The sequence below is a fragment of the Nycticebus coucang genome, chromosome 14 (assembly GCF_027406575.1).
Source record: "Nycticebus coucang isolate mNycCou1 chromosome 14, mNycCou1.pri, whole genome shotgun sequence".
NCBI classification, from domain to species: Eukaryota; Metazoa; Chordata; class Mammalia; order Primates; family Lorisidae; genus Nycticebus; species Nycticebus coucang.
The window spans coordinates 32,463,201-32,487,591 of record NC_069793.1 but is presented as its reverse complement, the minus strand read 5'-3'; the positions used below and the strand labels follow the sequence as shown (position 1 = coordinate 32,487,591).

The 24,391-nt window shown below is 48.3% G+C and overlaps 1 protein-coding gene across 7 annotated transcripts in view; it reads right to left on the bottom strand.

The window, feature by feature from the left end:
- Positions 1-22,548, bottom strand: part of WT1 (WT1 transcription factor) — a 48,667-nt gene extending 26,119 nt beyond the window's left edge. For 2 of the 7 annotated variants that reach the window (XM_053562157.1, XM_053562158.1), the window contains exons 1-5: positions 21,655-22,548; positions 15,658-15,780; positions 15,109-15,211; positions 5,621-5,698; positions 4,546-4,596 (exon numbers count right to left, since the gene is read on the bottom strand). In XM_053562157.1, coding sequence (XP_053418132.1) covers positions 4,546-4,596; positions 5,621-5,698; positions 15,109-15,211; positions 15,658-15,780; positions 21,655-22,102 — 803 coding nt within the window. In that variant the 5' untranslated portion in view covers positions 22,103-22,548. Of the gene's footprint in view, positions 1-4,545; positions 4,597-5,620; positions 5,699-15,108; positions 15,212-15,657; positions 15,781-16,433; positions 16,519-17,548; positions 17,830-21,654 lie in introns of those variants that run through there. The other 5 variants (XM_053562161.1, XM_053562160.1, XM_053562163.1 and 2 more) reach the window with 5 other exon arrangements.
- Positions 22,549-24,391: the final 1,843 nt, after the last annotated feature.

The following is a 24,391-nucleotide window of genomic DNA, read 5'->3' as shown; positions in this document are numbered from 1 at the left end:
TGTGACACAGCGCATAAGTCGCATTCTCTTTCTTCATCAAACCCAGGAGTCCCATTCTTGGACCTGGTTGGAAGAGCTAACAGAACCCAGCCAACTCCACGGCAAGGCAGTAATAAAGAAAGAACTGTTTAAACAGCATAAAGGGAACTTTTTAAAAGGGGGAAATTAACAAGTTTTTGCTGGGGGTGGAGACGGAGGAGTAGACTCAGGAATGCTGATATTCACAGAATTGCAGCTCTCCACCTTCGTTTTGCCTAACAGGCTCCAGGAGCCACTTAAAAGCAAGCTATCTACTTCCAAGAAGTAAATCTCTTGGACGGGTACCTTATGTTCACGAGCCACGAGGGAAGGTACTGGGCTGTGTATTGGCGCTCCCAGCCCGGGAAGACAGCTATCTCTTTTGGCACAGGTTCTCAGCGATGAGACCATGTCTAGTGGGGATTTTCTCCAGATTCGACAGCCTTGGCCCCACCGAAACTCACAGCTTTGTTTTCACCATACATCATTCATCGTTGAGTCTTTTTGTTTTTCCTTTCAAGCATCCACAGGTCAAATACTGTGTGTTCTCAACAGCCTGTGAGCTTCTTGGACCAGCAAAGGGACATTCATTTTGCTCAGCGCTCCTTTACCATTTCTATTGTGTTTGATTTCCCACTCCCCCTACCCATGTCCCAGGAGAATAACTTCTTCCTTGTTTTAATAACTTGGACCACAGTCAAGGTTGATGTGTTTCTCCATTTTGCAGGATATTTTCTTCAGAAGAGACAAAACAGAGGCCAACAGAGTAGCCAAGGCTTGTTCACAGCCTTAGGAGATCAACAGCCATTAAGAACACACAGAAGATGTTTTCAAAGAAATAAAAAGCAGATAACAAAAGGCACCATAAATAGAAATATTCGTAATGGTGGACTCGTGCTTAGAAAGATTCCCCAGCACACTTTTCTCCCAGGCACCTGCTTAAGAAATCAAATTTTGTTTGTTTACGGGTAAAGGAAGGGAAAGCAGCTCCATAAAGTACCTTCTCTGACAAACAGAAATACAATATTTTCCCGAAAAGTAGCTCTGAACCCAATGGGCACACAGAAATTAGACAGAGATCAGAAGGGAGAAGAAGGAAAAAGGATTAGTGAGCAGCGAGAGTAACCTCTTCCATTATGTCACGCTTTTATTTCATCTTGACCACGTTCTGCTTAAAACCCTATCCCCTAACACCGCATGAAAGGTGTCTCGAGGCACCTGCTTACCACACAAGGAAACAAGCCTGTTCTTTGTGGAGTCAGTTATTAAAAAAGTAACACTTTCGGGCGGCGCCTGTGGCTCAGTGAGTAGGGCGACGGCCCCATATGCCGAGGGTGGCGGGTTCAAACCCAGCCCCTGCCAAACTGCAACAACAACAACAAAAAAAAAATAGCCGGGCGTTGTGGCGGGCGCCTGTAGTCCCAGCTGCTCGGGAGGCTGAGGCAAGAGAATCGCTTAAGCCCAGGAGTTGGAGGTTGCTGTGAGCTGTGTGAGGCCACGGCACTCTACCAAGGGCCGTAAAGTGAGACTCTGTCTCTACAAAAAAAAAAAAAAAAAGTTACACTTTCTAGGCAGCATGACATCAACAAGTATCTAGCGAAGTTTAGTTAGTCTGGGATACATGATCTTGTAACAAAAAAATTGATAATGCCTCATTTTTATGACCAATATGGAAAATATATCTTTTTTCTCTAAAACATTAAGTCAAATCACCAGTTTTCTTGTTATTGATCTACCTTGTCATCATTATTGTTCTTATCATGGATGTCAAAGAATGTCAAGACACTAGTTGTAGGGGAAAGCAAAAAGTTACTCATCCTAATCTTTCGTCACAGAGTTATCTTCTCTCAAATGTATTTCCCCTAGTAACAGTGTTTTCATACATTGGCAAAAGTAAACCCAGTTTCACAAAGAACAATGATTCCAGCCCAGATTGTGTCTCCCTTGGGGAAAAGCCAAACTTTCTACTGGAATTACAGATTCAACTGAATGCAGTTCCGGGCAGAGGCAGGGCTTGGAGGAGAGAGCTAAAGACTCACCATTTTGGGGAGCTGAAAGGACCACTGTGAGCACCCCTTATCAGTGACTGTACAATCAGTCTAGCACATCACCATCAGCGTTTAAAAAAATGACAGAACAGAAAACACCAGCATGTACAACATCCTTAATAGTAAGTATTGTCTAGTCAAAGTGTGTGTTGTGTGTGATCTCACACACAGTATAAAATGTGCTCAGAACTGTAGTCACAGTCTAAAAGAAACTCTAATGGAGGGCCCAGGTCCTGAATGAGACAGAAGTGATTCCAACACGGCTCTGCCACTTACTCACTATGCGAATATGTGAACTTAATTAGGTGGCTTAATCCCTCCAGCCTCTCCATCTGAAGGACAGACGTGACCACTGTATCTTGGGGTTGTTGTAAGAAGAGGAAACACACATACAGCCCCTTGTAATTTTTTTTTTCTTTTTTTTAGAGACAGAGTCTCACTTTGTTGCCCTCCATAGCATGCTATAACATCACAGCTCACAGCAACCTCCAGCTCTTGGGCTTAGGCAATTCTCTTGCCTGAACCTCCCGAGTAGCTGGGACTACAGGCACCCGCCACAACGCCTGGCTATTTTTTGTGGCAGTTTGGCGAGGGCCAGGTTTGAACCCTCCACCCTGGGTATATGGGGCCGGTGCCCTACTCACTGAGCCACAGGCTCTGCCTAGCCCCTTGTAATGTTAACATACACCCTTAGATAAATATTCAATTCACAAAATGGAAGCAGAAATTAGTTAACATACAGTATGTTCTAAAGGGATAAATCCACAGTGTAAGAGAAAACATCAGTAAATCAGTAATAATAATTATTTTTGCTCTCCAATAAAGTTGTTCTTTTGTGGGACTACCTGTTGGGGCTATCTAATCCTTTTTATATAGCTGCCTGAATAAAGTTAATGTTCAAGAAATACATTTGTCTTTCAGAAATCCTTTTCTAAGACGTTAACAGACCAGTGAAAACTCTTCTAGTTTCTTTTCCTTATACAGAATTGAAAACAAATTATTCATACATTGTACTTCAGCCTTAACAATACAATTTCTGGGCTCGACGCCTGCAGCACAGTGATTATGGCATCAGCCACATACACCGCTGGGGGTGTGGGGGGCGAGGTTCGAACCCACTCTGGGCCAGCTAAACAACAACGACAACTGCAACAAAAAAATAGCTGGGCATTGTGGCGGGCACCTCTAGTCCATCTACTTGGGAGGCTGAGGCAAGAGAATCGCTTAAGCCCAAGAATTTGAGGTTGCTGTGAGCTATGACGCCATGGCACTCTACGAAGGGTGACAGAGTAAGACTCTGTCTCAAAAAAATATATATATAGTTTCTGACTCCTCAGCCAATAACTAACAGCACCAGACCTTACAAAGTATCACAATTATCTCAACTATGGAAAGACCCAGATTCAAATACATGCCAAGATTCCTTATCTGTAATTTTTGTAATAAAATAAACAAACCCTGTATCCCAGCAAAAAGAAATTTAAAAAATTGAAATGTACGTAACTTTGCAATCATGTTCTATCTATTCTTGGCATTTAGTTTGGGGAGAGTTACCAAGTTCTGAGTAGAATAGAGAGAAGAAAAGGGAAGGATCCAGAAAGAAAGGGCAGGCCCAAGAAGCCTCAAAACTTAAGACAAGTTGAGAGTAGGCAGAAAGACAGAATACTAAAATCGTCAGCAGCCCCTTGATGAAGTAGGAAAAGAAACAATTCAAGGCAACAGAAGGCTTTTTACTTTCAGGTCCAGGTAAAGGAATTGGATATATGGGTATAATAGCAGAAAATATGGGGATAGGAGTTGGGAGAAGGATCTAACAGTCTTAGAAGATGAAGAACAAATCTGTTGAACGTTGAAGGATGGTCCAAAAACAGGACTGAGAGAAGACGACCAAAGAAGGGAGGAGGAAGAAGGGGGAAGATGAAGAAGAACAAGAGCAAGGCTGGTTCTGGTGTCTAAGCAGAGAAAATAAAAAGAAAGAGCTAAAGAAATGCCCCCCCGAGCACAGGGTACTGGACTAGGGAAGGCCCAAATGTTTGGGAATGGGGGTGAAAAAGACTTTGAAAATACTGGCCACAGACTTAGGGTGAAAATTAAGTTCTCTCTGAGAAATATAAAGGTAAATTACAGAAAAATCCAGTTAATTAAGACCGAAAGACTCCACTGATCTAACAGGAGCAGGTGTAATGCCACAAGTTGAGTATTTTGTGAAACATTCACAAGGAAATGAGCAGGGTTCCTCCTGCATGATTTTTTAAATTGTTCTCCAATTTTCCCTGTTGATGAGAAACATCACCACCTCCACGTCACCCACAGTATATCTATAATAAACAAGAAGGGGCAGAGAGATAAGGGATGGGTTCCTCCCATCCCGCAACTGCTACCCTGGTTACCCAGGCCAGTTCTAACTCCTGCACTATTGCAGGTGCCCGTCAACAAGGCCTACGCCATCTGCTCTGCAATCACCGCATTGTCCACTCACTTGCTCTGCCCTTCTGTCCATTTCACTGAGCTGGAGCTCCCAGCAGCAACTCTAGAAGAGAAGAAGAGGTGGGGAATAGGAAATGGCACATGCATGGCTCTGGCAAGCTCCCCCCACCCTGATCCCGGGACCCCAGGAGAAGCCACTAAATACACAAAGACATAATAATGCCAGTCAGCAGTGCTGAACTGAGTCCCCAATCTTACTTCAGGGAAGCTGGAGAGAACCTGGGTGTTGGAATCAGATCTGGGCTTAGAACCTAGCTCTACCACTTAGTAGGATGTAAACTTGGGAAGCAACTTAATTCTTAGAGCTTGACTTACTCATCTGTAAAACAGGGTAACAGTACCTAGACCTGACACGGTTGTTAGGAAAATAAGACGAAGTAATCTAGAAGAGTATCTGATACGCTGCAGGCATGTCGTGAGTGTTACATGCCACTACCCATCTCCTTAGACTTGTTAGCAAACCGAAGTGAGCCCTTTCACTGATGAAAGCAAGTCCCACTTGCCTTCCTTTTTTTCATTTTTGGGTGCAAAAAGTAGACCCTACCTAGCTGTCCTCTATTATGGCTGTATATCATATGTGTGAAGGAGAGGAAAACCTGTTGGTGTAAACCAGGTATGAGCACATATCACTGTGAATTGCCCAAGTCAGCATTACACAAATACTCAGCCCCCAGTTGACAATCTTCCTGGACTTTGTACACTCAAAGCATTTCTTGGTAAGATAGTATGTAGTGGAACAATATCACTAGCAAATAATCATTGAACAAGGTTGAATGGACACAACTGTGAAGAATTCTAAAACATTCAACAAGGAAAAGACTGTATTAAGTGTTCCCAATATATTCCCAACTCCCTTGTTCTAGACAAAAACATCCCGATTATATTTTTGAAAATTTAATATTGAACATAACCACCAACCGGGGGGAGGAATAGAGCAATTTAACGATACAGAGAGCTCTGCCCATTCTTCTAAAATTTTACTGTCTCCTTAAGTTCTAAGAACCTTTAAAATGGTTCAGAGAGGTGTAAGTTACTCTTGAAGAGCAATGGCGTAAATGAGACCTTACCCCTTTAAGGTGGCTCCCAAGTTCATCTGATTCCAGGTCATGCATTCAAGCTGGGAGGTCATTTGGTATAAATTGTCACTGTTAGGAAAATATCAGAGTTAGAAACACATAACCACAAAAAATAATATGCAATTGTTTCTTCAAAAGCAATGGAGTTGTAACTAGTCCTCATAATGCAAGCCTCCACGTTTTCCAGAATCCCACTGCTCTCTGCACAGTTACTTCACGCACAGCAGAAAGGCTAGCAGAGTAACTCGGGAGCCTTTTAAGAACCATAGTATAGCAAACACTGAAGTTTCTAAAGAGGTATGGTATTAAAACTTTGAGGGGAAAAGGCGAAAGGGAGTGAAACTTTGAAAGGCAACACAGGCTGGATAACTCAACATTAAAGTTAAAAGCTTGGAGCTGAAAGTAAAAGACAGCAGATTAATTATTCATGAAAAGGCCATTAAGTTGTTTTAATCAAAAGGATAAGTATCATGCGGATTATGAGGGGCTGAAAAGTCAAAGAGTGATGGTTGATGGATGGTCTAATATGCAAGGATGTGACAAGGAAAAGAAAGCTGATGATAAACTCTGGCACAGCTGAAGGAATCATTTTCTATATGTTTTATAATACTGGTACAAGTCAAATGGTATTTTAAAAACAAATGGCAAGCCCATTCCAGTTCTTTGAGGGAAACAGATGATCATTTACATTAAGACCCCAAAGAAGAAAATATACCACCATGTAAATCAACTCCAAAGCTGTTCTCTCCTCTTTATCTCATTCCTAGGAAACTAGTTCATAAATCAATGAACAGAAATCTCCAAGCTCTATTAGGAATAAATTTAGGCCTGAACAAAAATGGTTAATAGTGAAATTTGAGAGCCAAGAGATTAATGGTTTGTCTGGGAACCTTTATTACAGAAGAGAATTTTCACTCTACCTTCATGGCAGAAAAGTGAAAAAAAATAAGAAACATTCAGTGTCTGATGGGTGATAGTGGATCGCAAATCCTGGACAATCTCTCTGCCTTGTCATGGCATTCCTTAGATTGTTTTATTGAGCAGAAACAACACAAAATTTTATTTCAGAAAACCTTTTTTCAGGCCCACCAAACTGGGAACATGTGGAGAGGTGAGGGAAATAACAGCAACTTGGATTAAATCAATTCTGTGCTTTCTCTCTCCACGTTGCTTGATACATCCGGGTTGAGTCCATCCAACTCTCCTATAATCACTCCGAAAATCATTTGGAAAATTATTTGGAACTCCTTAATGGCATATACACAGGATAAGGAGGAAATCAAATTCCAGGAGAGACTTTTGCATATGAAAAGTAAAATGACTTCAAACTCAAAGTATGTGTAGTTTCATTACTCAGGGTGTATCTGGAGCCCATCATTCATCCCCATGTCTACCCAGCTATTATGCTACCACAATATTCTACATATCAATGAAAAAAATGATTAGTTTCCCCTGCAGCTTCCCCGTTTGCGGCAGCAGCCGTGCTGGTCTGTGCCATTACGTTTTGCAATTCCACAAATTCTTGCTGTAAGGCTGGTGTAATTAATTCCTGAAGGACCCCAACTTTTATTAGAAGTGCCAGCCTACTGCATTTACCACAGGAGAGTTTCTTGAACTTTCTTTGGGTTGACAGTTCATTAATAAGTGGCCTCCTCCACAATCTCTCTACTGGTTTTTGTTCTCCTGTGCCTTTTCATCAAGCAATCCATTTATTAATCTCGCCATTAATCTTAGCCAACAGGCATTGTATTCCCCAGGCAGCTCTATATTTTTGTCACTAATTTTTAAAAAATTGTTCACCAACCAAAATTACTCAGTCCCAGCTGACAATTTTCCTGGACTCTGTTGGGATGTGGGGTCTTTCTGAAATTATTTCATCCTTACATAAGGCTAAGAAAATTGTGATTTTCAAGAAGGCTGGGAAATAAGATGAGTGACAGAAGTTTATGCAGAAGGGTGAGTGAATCCTAAATATATAACCTTATGAGTTAAGAATTTTCTCACAAACTTAAAGAATAATCCAGTTGGTTCCTAATACTCTAAAAGGAAGTACCCCCAGAGAAAAAATATTTTTAAAGATATTTTCTTGGACTCCAGAATGCAAGCTTTCTACATTTTATGTACATAAATCTTCCTAGCAAATGCTAGGGACCAAGAAAATGCAAGGGTCTGCATTTTGCATGCATGAATCTTCCTAGTGAGTGCTTAGTAAGGTGAGTGCTTAGTAAGTACTCTCTACTGCGCTATTCAATATGGTAGCCACTGGCCACAGGTGGCTATTGAGCACTTGAGCTATGGCTAATGCCACATACTGACGTGATAATTTTGGCTATGTAGAATAAAATACAATGTCTGAAAATTAATTTCAATGCTCCTTATTTTCTTAAGGTGGTTACTAGCAAATTTCAGATAATGTCTGTGGCTTGCATTATGTTTCTACTGGGCCGTGCTACTCTGAAAGTGTTGGGATAGTGAGCAAATCAGTTCAGCACCTGTTTTCTCAGTGTCAAATGGGCATATTAATCTTAATCAGTCTCACTTTACAGGGATGTTGTGAGGCCCAAATATGATAATGTCCATGAAGACCCTTTGAAGGTGATACATTTTCATTTTCTCTAGCCTACCCAATTTGCGCAGTACTTTCAAACATTCTCAACACTGCTCACAACAGCTTTGTAAGGTAGGCATATTTATAATCCCCATCTATCAGGTGAGGACTGGGGCTCAGAGAGGTGCCTAGTGCTGGGACGCTGGATGTCCCCAACCCCACTCTGCCCTGCCCCTTGAAAGGCAGTCTGGCATTATTTAGCCTCTGAGCTTTGTCTTCTCACTACTTTTTAAATAATAATAATAATAAGACAGACAAGAGTCTGGAGGTGAAAGAGAGTATCTCAAAGGAGCATCACAACCTACTCTGTCTTCCGAAAGTGACAACAGTGCAGGATGCCCAATACATCCTCTTCCACTAACTAAACATAATGTCCCAAGATCCCAGTAGGAGCCCCCTTTTGTGACTCTAGTTGTCCTAAGAGCTTGGCCTGCAAACCCAAGGAAGAGGAGAGAAAATGGGGAGGGTAGATGGGAGAGAAGGACTTTCAGAAAATCCCCAAGCCACTAATAGCTTTCCTGAGGCCAGAGATAGGATCAGAGCACAGTTTTTTAACCACATCCTGCCTTCTGCTGGCTCCTCAGAGGCTCAGTCAGCCTAGCTGGCACAACTTTTCAACTGGAACTCAATGACAGCAATGACAATAACTGCTGTTGGGGAGAGGACAAAATGTGAACTCAAGCTAAAAATACTGGGCCCACGCATGCTCAGGCTCTGATCTCTTTGGGCAATCTGTCAACACCCAGCTCTCCTCATGGAAGCCCACGGAAAGGGGCAGCACCATTCAAGGAATATATGGCTTCTGCAATTAGATGTAAATGAAGCATCTAATTGTTAAGTAACCACTGTAGGTGTTGACCACCTCAATCCCAGAGGAGATCAGATAAGCAGGTGCCTTTGTTCCCAGAGACCATGATAGTCACGTAGGCATGTCAGCTCCAACCGTCTAACTCTGCCTGCCCGGAAGTGAACTCTAAAATTGCAGGCTGCCAAAATGTATTCCCAGAGTCAAGATGTCCTTTATATTTTTTTTAAGTAGATCTTTTTTTTAAAAAAAGAGTCACTTGTTTCCTATGTAAGAAATGTTTGATGTTGTAGGCAAGGGAGAGAGGAAAGAAACTTCTCTAACAGGGATTAATGCAAGTTGGAGTAAAATAAAAGGAAGTCAGTCTTCGCAAAAAGGGGAACTTAAAAGGAAATCAGTAGTAGATCATATAGAGTTTGTTTTGGCCTAGACTGCAGTATTACTGAGTTCTCGACCTCTGCACAAAAAGAGAGGAAGAAAAAAAAACCTCAGCTATTATCTAGACTAGAACTCCTCCGCTCTTTATAAGCATGTGTGTGTGATTCAAGCATGTTTTCAACTTTAAGAGTGTTTACTATATTCAGCAGAACAAGGAAGAAAAGTCTGTGTTACCACTAGAAGGGAACCATCTAACCTGGCTGAGATTAGGGTCACCTCTGCCACATGGTTATTGGCTGGCAAAAGGGCCTCTGTGGGTTTACCTCTACCTAATAACTAAGGCTCATGCATAGAGGCTGTGGCCAGACTTCCATGCACCCTTTTCCTGCGTTCTTCTCTCCAAGGTGCCTTGGAGGCTGCTTGCCTAGAAATTTCTGCACAGCAGGCCACGATGAATAATTATTTCACAGTCATGTTCTTGGTATTGTAATTTCTCTTGAGGCTCACCAGCTCACCAAAGAAAAACCCACTGGGGATTCAATTTCTATTAATACTTGGTCAGCACAAAAGATACAGGAATATTTGGAACTAGATTTTTATCCCTCCCTGGAGATGAATTTAATTCAGTCCTGTGGCTTTGATAACATTGCCCATCACCCTGAAAGCCAATTCAGACCTTCCCCATTCTGTCTACCTATGTGGGAAACAAATATTATCATTGTACTAAGTAAAATACTATGTAAAATGAACATGAGTACACAAGTCAAAAGACACTTATTAATAATGATTTTATTTTCTTGGGCATGAGCTGTCATCAGATTTACGTCTATATTGAATGCTAACCCAATGGTGTATCATTCTTTTCTCCCTAACTTGTTGAACACAAAATTCCCCAGGAACTCTATAGTTGGCTAGGAGTTTCATTTGCCTAGGTAGTTGTTATTTCACATGAATGACACTCTACTGGTTACAGGCATCACTGCGAAAGCCACCATTTGTGAATCGCCAAAATTCAACTGAAAATTCTCAAGTCAGCAATTATTGCTTCCAGAGTTGGAGTAGTTTTACCTGCTAAAGGGAAAAAGTACAGCAGAAGGACATGTCCTCACTTAAATTGGTAGCACAGTTGCAAAAGAAGAATATGCAAACCTACTAAAATAGAAAAAAGGAAAAAGACACTAGAGTTTTAAAAGAAAACAATCAATGGCAATATTTTTTTCAAACACAGTACACACAACTTTCCAAGTAGCTGCAAGGACCATCTATGAGTCAGAGACTAGGGGCTCCAAGGAGGTCAGCAAGCAGAAGAGGCAGAGAGGGGTTGGGGAAGAGGATTCAAGGGAAAAAAGCAGAAAGGCCCAGCGAGCTGCCTTTTCTGGGTGGAAGTTGGGGAAAACACTGTGTGTAGTGAGGCTGGACCTCATTATTCCCTCTGTCCACCAGGAAAACCTGGGTACATCCTTCCCTCAGGTCTTGCCTCTGAGCAAGCTCAAACCAGGGTGGCCCTGGAAGCAGTCCTTCCTTCTGGGTCAGATGGACAGGGAGAAAGATCTCTGCCCTGGGATTCTTTAGGTGTCTAGACTGAACTTCATCCCAGTAATTCATGCCAGCGGTGAAGATGATGCTGGAGCAGCCTGGTGATTGAAAGACAGGCAGCTGCTTTGTGAGTTAGGGCTTCACAAGAATGTTCAAGTCTGCTTCTGACCATACACACCAGGGAAAATACTACTGTCCCGGAACTACTAAGAGCTTTCTATCACAATCAAAAGCTACGAGAAAAACAAACAGATAATGTGACTTCTTTCACGTCTGTCAAAAATAAATATTTTCCTCTAACAAGATCAAGGACAGATGCCACCTTCATAAAGAGCATGGCCCTTATCCCATGTGGAAAGGAAGTAAGGCATAAGGGTACAGGAGGATGGATTCTGGAGCCTCAATACCTGACTATGAACATTAATTCCATCCCTTACTGTGTCACGTGGGGGAAATTTATCTCCTGGGCTTCAGTCTCCTTTTCTGTAAATGGGGGTGTGATAACCTATTGCATACATCAAGAGTTGTTAGGTGGATTAAGGAAATAAAGTTAACACTTGCAAAGTGCTTTCAATTGGACTTGGCATTTAGTAGATCTACCTAAGCATTTGTTCTTATTATTTATCACCAAAGGCCTGGCATGGACTGTTTAAGGGGAATAATTCAGGTGGGGAACGCTGGATTTGGGACCTTCAGGGACAAACTCGTTTGTATTTTATTAACCTTGTTGCACATCTGACCTTCTAAGGCAGAAGAGTGCACTTGTTTGAAACCTGATTTGGAAGCCCTCAGATTCAGAGCACAAGTGGGCTTTGAAGTCAGTGACCTGGTTCAAATTCCCACTCACTGTATGACCTCAAGCAAGTTACTTCAAGTCTCTAAATTGATTTCCTCATCAGTAAAATACAGATTATAGTACTTACCTCATAGACAGAGAGGTAAATAAATGAACTGGACAATTGACATAGTGCCCAGTAGAACATAGTCAACACACAAATCGTTGGTATTATGCTATAGGACTCCTGCTTTCATTTCAGTCCAATTCTGATCATTGGGTTCCATGAGGGTCAACAGCCACTTTCAGAAGCTTAGTGACCTTTAGACAAAACTCTACCCATCTTCAATACGGGGGGATAGAGAGTAGGGAGGTTGGGGAAGATCACCTCCTGTCTCTTCCCATAAGTTGACTGGGTGCATTTTCTATTTGCCAGTGTTCATATTCACACACAAATATGTACAGCCATAACTCCTAAGATCTGTTACCTAAGGGAAAAAGAAGGGAATTGAAGAAGGCCAAGGAAAGAACTGGGATTTTTGATAATTACCTCAAAGCAAACTCATGTTGTATACAAAAATAAAGATGCTGACTGAATACTCACTACTTTGATGTCAGATATGTACATTACCTTTACTTCAGGTTGGAAAAGAAAACTAGATTCCAAGACTGGGGAGACAAAAGCTTTTGTGGGGGCAGGAAAAAACAAGTGGGGTGTTCTGCCATAAGGGGTCAGATGTGCAACAAGGTTAATAAAATTACAAACAAGTTTGTCCTTGAAGGTTCCAAACAGAAAAAAGAATGGAGTCAGTTGAAGCAGTGCTGAATATCTAAAATACATAAGTTAGACCCATTAAGCAATTAAAGTTCTATCCTATTTCCTAAGTTGTTTCAAACATTACTTTCACAAAAGCATTTAAATACCCTTTCATTTAAAAAAGAAAACAAGAAAGCCATACAACTTCTGTAACACTGATCCAATTTTAAAACCTCCCTGTACCTGTGCATTCATCATTACTACAGGAGAGGTACCAGACTTTTGAAAAGCAATTAGAAATGTTGTAAATTTGGGGTGGATGAAGCCTCAAAGACTCAGAAAGTACAAACTTCAAGGGAGCAACTTTTCCTATAGTAGTCACAAATTCTTTTTTGAGTTGTTATTACTTTGGAAATTTTCTGTAAAAAGAGAAAATGGTCTTTTTATGATATTTGTGTAAAAGTAACAGGACCAAAGAGAGAGTTCCAGAATGACACAGAAAAAATGAGCAAAAATGTATATTTCTGAAAAATGAATCTGACAAAATTGCCTTCTGATGGCCAATTATTAACAGAAGTTGGATTAGAAAATGTGTGTATAAAATGCAATTATCTTGAGTTATCTTCCTAATTATTTTCTCCTAAGAGTTATCTTCCTAATTCCATAGCAACCATAAATTCAGACCTAAGTCAAAATTCATCACAGAAACTGTTTGGAGAATTACTATGAAACTGGTGGTTGTTACCAGATTATCCTGGAATTGTTCTCTTTCCAGGCTGCTCAGCCCTCTGATGGGCCCCTAATGTCCCACAGAGTGAGTCTAGGCTTCAGAGAGAAGGGAGTAAGGGATGTGTGTGTAGCAGTGAAGTCACTACTGCACCAGACAACAACTCTTCCCAGTCCCAAACCCCCATGGGCTCCATGGCCCATCTCAACATAGCCCACTCCTGCATCAAGACCTTTCTCTGAGCCTGCGTTAAGACACCAGCTGAATCCCCAAGCCAAAAGAGGAGAGGTGTGCCAAGGTCATTCCATGGGGAACCATTCCAGCTGCCCCCTCATGACTTCTCAAGTAACAGCCATGACACTGTGTCAATAAGCAGGAGAAGCCCCTCAGGAAGGATGGCAAGGGGCCTGCTGCCAGTTTTGCCAGAGGAGGGGTTCACAGCAGAGAACAGATGCAGGATGGCACCCTGTCGGTGACCTGACCCACCAAAGGGAAGGGACGAGTTAGCGGGCCTGGAGCGGAACAGAGCCTGCCAGGTGGAACCGAACTGGTCTCTAGCTAGGAAGGAAGAAAAAGGAGGGTAGGAGGGAAGACCATTCTACCTCCACCTGCCCAACCTGTGCCCTCTTCTCTCTGGGCAAAAGTGTTGAGGAATCCGTGCATTTGATTATATATGCAGAATTTTCACATCAAAAGGAAAGGTTTCTCCAGTCCAGGCGCCTCGGGGGTCAGAAACAGAAGAGGCACCGCCTTGTACTTCTCTAGAAACTCCCAGGAAGAGCCCCTGAAGGGGGAAGAGTCAGGCCAGTCTCAGGCTCAATCCCCTACATGCTTCTGGGCCGCTGGGTCGAGCTGCTGTGGACCCTGGAACCAGGACTCGCGCCCCTCCTCCACCTGCGGGAGGCGAGGCCCCCCAGGCGCGGCCGTCCCCGCGCGCAATCTCCCCAGGCAGGCGCTTTTCCTTCCTTCATTACCTCACTGCCTCCTTCCCTTGACGTCAGCCCCCGGGTTCCGCGCGGAGGGGTGGGAGGATGGGGATGGGTTTAGGGGCAGTCGGTGTCAGGATCTCCCAGCACTCGGGGAGGGGGTGTGGGGGTGGGAGGGAAACTATGAGGTCACGAGCACCCAATTCCCGGCCGCAGGGGCCTCAGCTGCAGCTTCTCTGCCTCCGCCCCACTTCCCAGCCCGGCGCAGACCGGTGTGAGCTCCGCAGTTACTAGGCAACCCTATCGAAGACGCGGGATGCCCGCCAAGTTCACCTAAAGTTGAAGAATAAATTTGGGGGATAGAAGGTAGAGGGGTGGAGCGAGGGGCGAGAAAAGGAAGATCCGACCGGGGAAAACGCTTAAAGTGGAGCTAAGATGGTCTTTGGCCTCCCGCGAACAGGAAAAAGGCCCCGAGCGGGCTGAAGCAGGTAACCGCGCACCAGCCCACGGCCCTGCGCTCAGGCCGGGGTCCCGCCCCAGCGCGCAGACGGGAAACCGGGAACGACTCCCACAAAGCCTGCCCTAGGGCAGGGAGAAGGCTGTGGCTGAGCGTGAGCGCCCTCCAAGTGCTTTGGCCGGCGTGGCCAGTGGACGAGAAGGGATTTGGAAGTGGACTCCGCGTTTAATCTTTGGGAAGTAAATTCTTCCCAGCAGAGGCTCTTTAAAAAAAACTTTTCTAAGTGCCTTTCCTTCTTCTTCACCTCACAGTATTTACCCTTACGTCACCGAACAGTAATTGCCCTCATTTAAGTAAGAACCTGGTCTTCAATTTGCTCTAAGGAGCTAGTGGGTTAAAGGTGTCTTGTGCCTCCAGGACCCTGCAGGCCCCAGTCGGGCCTGCAGCACATCGCACGTCCAGTGCCCACAGGCTCGCGCGATCCAGACCCCGGTCCCGGAGCCCTCCTACCTGCTGTAGGGCGTCCTCAGCAGCAGGGCCTGGCTGCCAGTGCAGCTGTCGGTGGGCGTGTGGCAGCCGTAGACTGGGGGCGGCACCGAGTACTGCTGCTCACCTGCGGAGAGAGAGCCGCGGCCGCTGAGTGAGCCGCCTCAAGAGCTTCGGGCTACGGATAGGAAACTGCCAGCAGCCTTAGCTGGGGCCGGAGGCTGAGCTGGGGCCGTCGGGGCGGGATCCAAGGCGCGTACAGCTGGTGGTCCGGAACTTAAAGAACCAAGCTGCTCACTTTACCCTCTCTTAGCCGTCACAGCGAGGTGCACCCGAAGAAGGGCCCTGGAGTCATTCGTAAACTTGTGTGAATGGCCCTGTCCCTACCATTCTTGGCATAGAAGGAGACTCTATGCCAATCTTTCAAATAGAGGGAAATTGCGCTATTTGTAAGGTCCTTTTAGATTTTCTCCTCTCCCTCCCCCAATCTGCTGTGGGTTGGAAATTGGGAGGGAGGGTTAGTGTAGCTCGGCCGAAGTGGAGAATGACCCCACTTCGTTCCCTCACACTTACCCAGCGAGCCCTGCTGGCCCATGGGGTCCTCGTGCTTGAAGGAGTGGTTGGGGAACTGCGCCGCGTGGTGCGAGGGCGTGTGACCATAGCTGGGCGTCCCGTCGAAGGTGACCGTGCTGTATCCTGCGAGAGGGGAGAGAGAAGGACAGCGTCAGCAGGATGTCCAGGGAGACAGGGTCCGAGGGTCAGAACGAGAACCTGGGCGGGGATGGGGGAGATGACTGAGGTATTCGGATCCCCAGCTGAGGACAGTCCAGCCCCACCAGGTGCGACCTCCCTCCGCACAGGCTTCGCCACCGTTTTCCGACTAAAAGCCTGACTTCTCGGCTGTCTCCCAATTTGTTTATGCCCCTGTCTTCCACGGTGTCTGCCGCTTCTGCAGCGAACCCCTGGCAAGTTAAGTATAAAACCCGTCGCCCGCTCGGAGAAAGTTGCTCTCCCCTCAAAACAAACACCTCGGCTCTCGAGCAGGGGCAGCACCGGCCACCGAAATGAATCTGCTGGGCTGACCCCGCTCTGACTCGGAGCTGTAAATCAGGGGCCCGCGAACCAACTTTCATTAATTACTCGGAGCCAGTGAAACGGCCTGGTCTTAAAATGGGGAGAGTAATTACTGGGTAATGTTATCTGTCTGGGGCTGCACGACCCAACACCACGACACTAGAAGCCTTCAGGAAAGCCAGGGAGGGGACAAAGAAGCGGGTGGGGGGAAGAAGGGGCCTTCCACTTGGGCCCTCGCCTCGACCCTGTGTCCTTTCCTCCCGACTCCGACCCACCTGGTGCCCAGAGGGTCAGACTCTGACCACTGCTGTGGGGCCGCTTCCTCACTCCCCAGGCGGGAAAGCCGTTTTCTTTTAAAGTGGGCCTCAACACTATCTCCTTTTCTCTTTGGTAGTGCAGGATCCCTCTGCCTCAGCTTCCCTGCTGGGAAACCCAAGGCAGAATCTCCTGCGTTCTTCCCCATCTCTCCAAGGGAAAAGGAATATGTTATCTCAGAAAACATAGTTTTATGATTGTTATAATAGTAAATGACTTAAACATAGGTCCCACCAGTCTCTTAAAAGCTGCTACCACCTCTGGGGAAAAAGCATCCTCTGCCTAAAGCTCAATCCTTGGTCCCAGAACCCAAAGGTGGACTCCCCTCTTTCTAGTGCAACTTATGGAGTTAGTGGCCAAGGAATGAAAGAGAACAGCCAGCTGTCTACACAGGCTTCCAGCAGGGCCACCCCACCAGCCTCTGTTCCACCTGCCCAGCGACCGTGCTAGGTCTCCAAGTGCCGCAAAATTATCAGGAGTGAGTGGGGGCAAAGGACCCCCGTTCCTCTGCCCTTGCCCAGTGTGGCCAAGGTTCTGCAACAATTGTTCTGGAAGACTTAAGTAGAACAGAAAAAGAAAGCCCTAAAGCCCATCTTCGAAACGCATACAGACATTCACTCCCCAAACCAAACGAAGCAGAAAAGAGCTTTCATCGCCCACTCTGGGGCAGAAGGGTGGTGTGTCCGAGTGGGAGGGAGGGAGACAGCAAATCCTAACTACCCAGATCGGATCGTACTGGTCAGTCTGGAGTCTCACTGCTCAATGACACAGGTTGGAGATTTAAGAAGCCACCAGATTTTATAATCTGCGTGACCCCAGAGGGCCTCCATTTATCGCCTGCTGAGAGGGCAAAGATAATTCTCCGCCCCCTTAGCTCTCAGGCGTTTTGGGGTTTCCAGGGACTTCCTTTTGAAACCGGAGGCCTGGCCCGTTTGAGGCCTACGGATAACTGACAAATGAAATTTGCCTCCGGGCACCCAATTTTGCCCAAGAGGTAAGGAGGAATTTCGGAAAGAACAATTTTTTAAGTAAAGAGAAGACACATAAGCGAGGAAGAAAAATTCTCTAGACAAACCCTTATCCATGCCGAGCCGATGAGCGGGCAGTGACGCGGGGCACCGCGCGGTCCTCTGAGCCCTGCTCCGCAGCTGTCGGTGCGCGGCGAAGCCTGTAGGTCCGAAACGGCGGGTCCTGCGCGGGCCGCGACCGCTCCGCGCCCCAGAACTCGAGGCCTAAGGATGCTGGTGCCCTGCAAGGCTGCCTAGCCCCCCTCGTAGAGAAGACACCCAGACTTCGACGGGCAACGGCCTGGAATCCCCTCCCTCAGGTCCCCTGGGAGGGGCAGTGGTGAAAGCGCCGGAGCAGCCCAGGGAGGGCTCTTTTAATTAGAAGCTTATCGGACGCGGGTCCGATTAGAGCGCCGTGTACCCGGCCCCGCGCTGGGCCTGGCACAGAGAGTGCGGGGGCGGGGGCCGAGGGAGGGACAGCTGCCGGCTGGAAGGAGCAGCGCGTTCAAAGGCTCCTTGTATAGGCCTCGGAGGGAGAGGCTACAGTGGCCAAGGTAGTGCCTTTCCCACGGTTAGTCCCGGCCTGGTAGGGGACAGCAACCTTGACCGCACGGAGAAGCGAGACGCGCCCTGAGCCTTGTTCCCCCGCCCGCGGCTGCTGAGAAGCCCCGGGAACCGCCTGGCCCTGGGCCCTGGGAAACTGTGGGCAGAATGGAAAGCAGGCTCTGCCACGAAAGTGCTCAGAAGGCTGAAAATGATGATTGACGCTGAGGCGAAATGTGGGAAAACCTGTACCGCAACTAAACACCCTCTCCTATGTTACCTTTGCCCCTTGGGAATAGATGCCCTCGCCACGTGACCCTGGGGTGGCTGGACGGTCTTGAACCCAGATCCTGCTCTAGAATTCTTCGCGACATCGCCAGCGGGGCTGGGGGATCAAAAGACTACTGGCAAGCAACGTTTCTCTCTCTCTCTCTCAGCTCTGTATTTAGTCTGCCCCACTTCTGCCCTCACAAACCCGTCAACCTTAAACACAGAGACTGCAGTAGTGAGTTTAGCGGCCATGCGGAGGCCGAGAGAAATGCATCTCAGTAATGGGCTCAAGATTCCTGGGTTTAAGTCCCAGCTCTACCACAAATTGCGACCTCTTGCACACCTTAATTTCACAGAGCTTCCACTTCCTCCGCCAAAAATGAGCTCCTCCAGTGTCAGGCTGTGAGCTTCTTGCAAAGGTTCATGAGGCTATTAATGGTCTTTAATATTCAGTCCCACTGCCTGGCAGAGTAGGCACATGATACCTGCTAAATATACATTTAGAATATAAGATCCCAACTATGATATTTAAGAAATTTTTAAAATGAACATGCTTGAGAAGTTTGGAGAGGGTGTGCGTTGGCACCCAACAATTAATTGCCCTTGCCCATGGGCTGTGACTAGACTGCGCTAGGGATCCAGAGACAACCTCCGTTCCTCTTCCCTGGAGTTTGGCCTTGGCACAGTGATGGCCATTCCCACACTTTTGAGAGAAGGAGCTGATGCCCTGCGTCTCACTGCCCAAGCTTTGGGCCAGACCATTCCCCCAGGGAGCAGCAAGAACCCAGAAATCAAAAGAGTAAAGCCAGAATTTCAAGGCCTGAGAGCTGCCCTGTTGCTGAATCCTGATGCAGGGGCTGGAGAGCTTCTCACATACCACCCCAGCTACAGCAAGGCCAAAAGGCTAGGCATGCTTGACCCAAGAGCCAGCTTACAGGTTGTATGACCTGAGTCTGAGGCTCTCTCTTCCTTTGAGATTTCCCCCTAGAGTGGAGGAGGACCACCTGCCACGGGTCTCCAGTTCCCAAGCCCTTTTTCTCAATGGTAGCCACACCTGTCTACTTTAGAGGAATCTGGAAAATGTAATACCTGCTGGCTGTGAAGCCCTTTTTCTCAATGGTAGCCACACCTGTCTACTTTAGAGGAATCTGGAAAGTGTAATACCTGCTGGCTGTGAAGCCACAATCCCACCTCCCACACGGGGTTGATGGGATGTGGAACATCAGACCTACCCTGAAGAGGGCTGGACACAGGGCACTTATCTTAAACTGAAATGACAAAGCCCAGGTTTCAAAAAATCCCATTGAATGAGATGGACCTTCAAAATAAAAAAAAAAAAAATGGCCCCTGCAGTAGTATTTTGTGCCCCGGGGTCATAGATCACATAGCTTCTCAGGCTTCTCCAACTAGCACATACGCACACAGAGACTTATACACCTGCCTACAAGTGGCTGGGCTTCTCACCCTGTGATGTTTAGATGGGCTGTTCTGTCACGTTCTGTATTTTAGAGCTCCAGTCCTGGAGGAAAAGTCAGCTTCCAAACCCCTGGTATATAGTATCTAGCTGGACCCAATATCCAGGTTGTCCACCTCAGCCCTTCTCTTACATAAGGGGAAACCGAGACCTGGAGATTTGCCAAAAGTTAACACCAGCCTTCTAAATGAAAGTGGCAAAACCCAAGGACACAAGCAGTCAATGATAAATTATTCCAATACCCCAGGAAAAGAAAACACTAATTTCGCTAAGAAAGACCTAAATCGATAAACCCACTAGGTCTTCTCCTCCAGGCACTTATCCATCCCACATCCTCTGGAAGAAAAGAGGTTTCCGTTTCTCTAGGGCTTCAGATGGGCCAGATGCTGTTGGCTGGACCAAGGTAGGACATAGGCGTTTACAAGGTGCGGGCAAGAGTGTCAAGAAGACGTCTTCCAGGGCGGCGCCTGTGGCTCAGTGGGTAGGGTGCCGGCCCCACATGCCGAGGATAGCCGGTTCGAACCGGGCCCGGCCAAAACTGCAACAACAACAACAACAACAAATAGCCGGTGTTGTGGCAGGCGCCTGTAGTCCCAGCTGCTTGGAAGGCTGAGGCAAGAGAATTGCCTGGGCCCAGGAGTTGGAGGTTTCTGTGACCTGTGAAACGGATGCCACGGCACTCTACCGAGGGCGATAAAGTGAGACTCTTTTACATAAAAATAAAAATAACGGAAAAAAAAGAATATGCCTTCCGCACCTTAAGAGTCCCAGCACCTCCTACAAACCGTACACATTCTGCATCCCCCGACATGCGTTTCAGAAACATTCCAGTACCTAAGCCCCCAAGAATTTTTACTCCAGTTAAAACATCTCCCGTTGTGTTAGTAAAGCACTTCTTAAACTGACTGACTGGCTTAGGACAGCTAAGTTCTCAACAAGGCAGAAAATGAATGAAGAGGCCAAACTACCCGGGCTCCGCACCGTGGGGTCCGCTCTGGCCTCCGTGAGAGGTGTGGAGGGGAGGGCACCGCAGGATGAGAAAACACATGATACTTATTGTGCGCCGAGGTCTCTCGTTTGTACACTGAAGACAGCAAATAAACGTACCCTTCCAGACCTAAGTCTTGAAGAAATCTTTCCCCAGCCAAGCCCCAGGTTCACACGACAAGGAGGCGTCCTAGAGGCGCTGAAGTGAGGCCTACGCTCGGGCCCCATTCCACTGCCTACGGTAAAACCCGGTCTCGCATAGTTTGGGATCGGATTAAGTCAGGTTCTCTTCCATCCTCCAAGCCTGCTTGGGGGCCGCCTGAGCGAAACGCGTAAGAGATCCACTTCTATACTTCCAGAAACCTATTTAATTACTGGTCTGTGCATTTAAGCAGTCTAGTATTCTAGGGTACTTACTGCGTGCCAAAAGTGTGCCCACACCCTAGTAAGAGGTGGAGGTGCTCCCTGGACGTTTTGGCGCGGCGGAGGCAACACAGGCTGTTCCTGTGGTTTCGAATCCACAGTCTACACGTCTAGAAAGCCCAATGCCTGGTGATAACTTAGTGGTTCCTTGAGCAAGAAAACCACTTCCCGAGGCAGAGCCAGACACTGCACTGCTCCCCCGTCCCATTCCCGAGAGGACTAGCAGTTTCGGAATCGCCTGGACTCCTAGGAGCCCCAGATGGCCTCCCGGCTCTTGCGAACCGGCTGTCGCGAGCCCGTGCTCCCTCCGCGCTGCTTCCTCTCCCCAGCCGCCGCTACCGCTGCCCTTGCAGCGCCTGGGGAGGCAGCGGGGTTTGAGCTGGGTCAGGAAAGGGGTAGGAGAGCCGAGAGCCGGCGCGCGGCTGGAACCCAGGCACCACCGCCCCGCGTGTAGGGGGCGCTCCCCAGCTTACTTACCCTGGTTGCGAATAGCGGGTTGGCTGTCGAGGCAACTGGGCAGGTAGGGCGCGTTGGGAAACATCCTGGCCTGGCCCGAGGATGCCTGGCTTGGCGGAGGAGGACCAAAGGGCCCGTAACGGCAGGCTCCGGCTGTGCCAGTGAACTGGCCAGAGAAGTGCACCGTGAAGGCGCTCAGGCACTGCTCCTCGTGCGGCTCCGCGCCGCCCCAGCTAGGCTCCTGCTTGATGAAGGAGTGGGGCGGCGGCGGCGGCGGCGGCGGCGGCGGTGGAGCCGGCGGCGGCGCAGGTCCGCCCAACGAACCATAAGCTGAAGCTCCCGGGGGCGCAAAGTCCAGCACTGGCGCCCACTGTGCGGCGCCGCTTACTGGCAGGGCGCAGCCGCCACCGCCACCCAGCGAGGGCACAGCCGGCAGCAGCGCGTTCAGGTCCCGCACGTCGGAGCCCATTTGCTGCGGCTCAGCCCCGCGGTTCCTCCGGCCCTGCGGACGTTCTGCGCTCCACTCAGCCGCGCCTAACTTGGCCCAGATGCTGCCCGAGTCCCGAACTCCCGGCTGCTCAGGTTGCTGTAGGCACCCAGGCCCCGAGAGGAGCGTGTGCTGAGACGCCGGCTCCGGGGCACACGTGGAAGCCGGCTGCTGCGGCAGAAGGAAGTCCAGGATCGCGGAGAGGAGGCGGCGGGGCCCCGGCTCCTGGGCTGCCGTCCCGCTCTGGGTTGGTGGGTGGGTGCGTGAGTGAGTGGGAGGGAGGGCGGGATGGGGGGAGAGGACAGGCAGTCGGGTTGCGGAGAGCCCGCGGGTGTAGGCGCTGCCTTGAACTCCTTACCCCAGCTGCCTGGCTGCCCCCTGCTTCCCAAAGCTCAAATAAGAGGGGCCGGCGGCGGGGGAGGAGGAGGAGCCAGGAGACTCTGTCGCTCCATTCACACTGCAGCCCAAGCCGGACCTAGCAGCTCTATCTATCCCGGGGTAGGCGGGGGTGGGGGGGAGTCCTCGCAGCGGGGGTGGGGGGCGGGCCAGAGGGAGCGTCCGGCTCGGAGACACCCTCTTCTTCTATCGCCACGCGCTCTCAGCTGGCCTGTGTGGCACAACCCTCCCCCCACCTCCCCTTCTTGGCCTTCTCGAGTGTGGGAGCCTCGGCAACACTGGCGAGTCCCTCCAGGTAAGCTGTGTGTTCCCTCAGTTTGGGATGTGGTGGGAGTAGAGATGGGATAATTAAACTAAAAGGGGGATTTGAAGGGAGAGTCAGGTAGTTCTTAGAGGGCAGGAACTTCAGGAAAGCTGAGAAATCTCTCAGGCTTCATACAAGATATGGGGCTTTGCACTGCAGCCTGGCCCTTGCTTCTCAAGCCGTCGGGTTGGAGTGGTGGCCCTGATCTTGGGGTCACTGGGGAATCAGGCGGTCTATTGTGAGTTCCAGGGATTCAAAGCGAAAATGCCCCAGCTGGGTGACTGGTAGACGCATTATTTATGGTAACAGAGGCATGCTTCGATTGTCTGCCAGTTGGTTACTTAGGTTTGCGCCCAGCGGAGTGCAGTTGCCGCCTACTTAAAATCCGAGCCAACAGCGGTTAGTTTCTTTTTCTAGTGAGGAGTACTGGATTCTTTTACGGTTAAGCCGGGAGAACAACTGCTAGTTTAGGAGGGTAGAAGCCCCGGAGAAAAGCCCAGAGCATGCGTACATTACCGCCGGAGCATCCTGGCGCCCATAAGGGGGGGAGGGGCAAAAGGGAGGGTTTGATAAGAAGCCTTATTGGAGAGGGTGACTCCAGGAGCAGCTCCGCCAAGCATTGCCTGTACTCGAGGTGGTGGGGGTGGGGTGCTGTTCTGGATGCAAGATGATTGACCAGGAGGCAGAAGCCAGTTAGACCTAGAAGTAGGGCGGGGAGAGCCTCCCCTGGCCCACGGGCCGAGGAATTATTCGAACCGTTGGGAGCTCCGAGAGCGGGGCTTCGCCAAATCAGACTCCTTCCTCTGCCTGATCACTCTTTGGCAGCTCCGCGCCCCAGAGCAGGTGTTTGGGGACTGGTTTGTTTGGGTTTGGGATTCATATAAAGTAGTCAGGATCTTTTGGAAAACAGCAGGTAGGCAAGGAGAAGCGCAGGAAGCCCGGAATGAAGTGCGTTTCAGGGGCGCGTGGAAACGCCCAGGAGCGCAAGGGAGCCGCTCCGGCAGTGGCAGCGCAGCCTGGAAGAAAGCAGAGTGTTGCAGTCCGGCTGTCTGGGGATGCGACACGAAGCTTTCCAGCCGGTCAAGACAGTTTCAGTTTTATGAATAAACAAGAGCGTTTCAATAGCCTTGACATACTCTCCACTTCATTCGCTCTGGTTTTAACTTGCTTGCCGGTAAATTCCGACTGAGGACCTAAAGCATTTGCGGGCTCAAGACCTACTTGCCACACGCAACTTCTCCTTGGCGGCTGCTCATCCAGTGGGCACAGGAGACCCCGGGGGTAAAGGTCCAGAACGTGAGCTATCCGCTTGCTCCCGCCGGCCACGCTGGCAATCGGTCGTAGACACCCCCGTCGTTACTTTGGTGCTTGACTTTGCTTCTTCACTCAGAAGCTTTTTTTAAAATTAAGAAAAAAGAAATGGAAGGCTCTTAGAGGCCGGCTACACTCTCCCCTACACTCTGCCCATTGCTGTCCCTCATGCCCCATCCCCGAACCCTCTGACCTGCAGTGGAGCTTTCGGGATGGGCGGAGGGTGGAGGGCGCGCACGGTTGGTCTGTTTGGTGGAGAA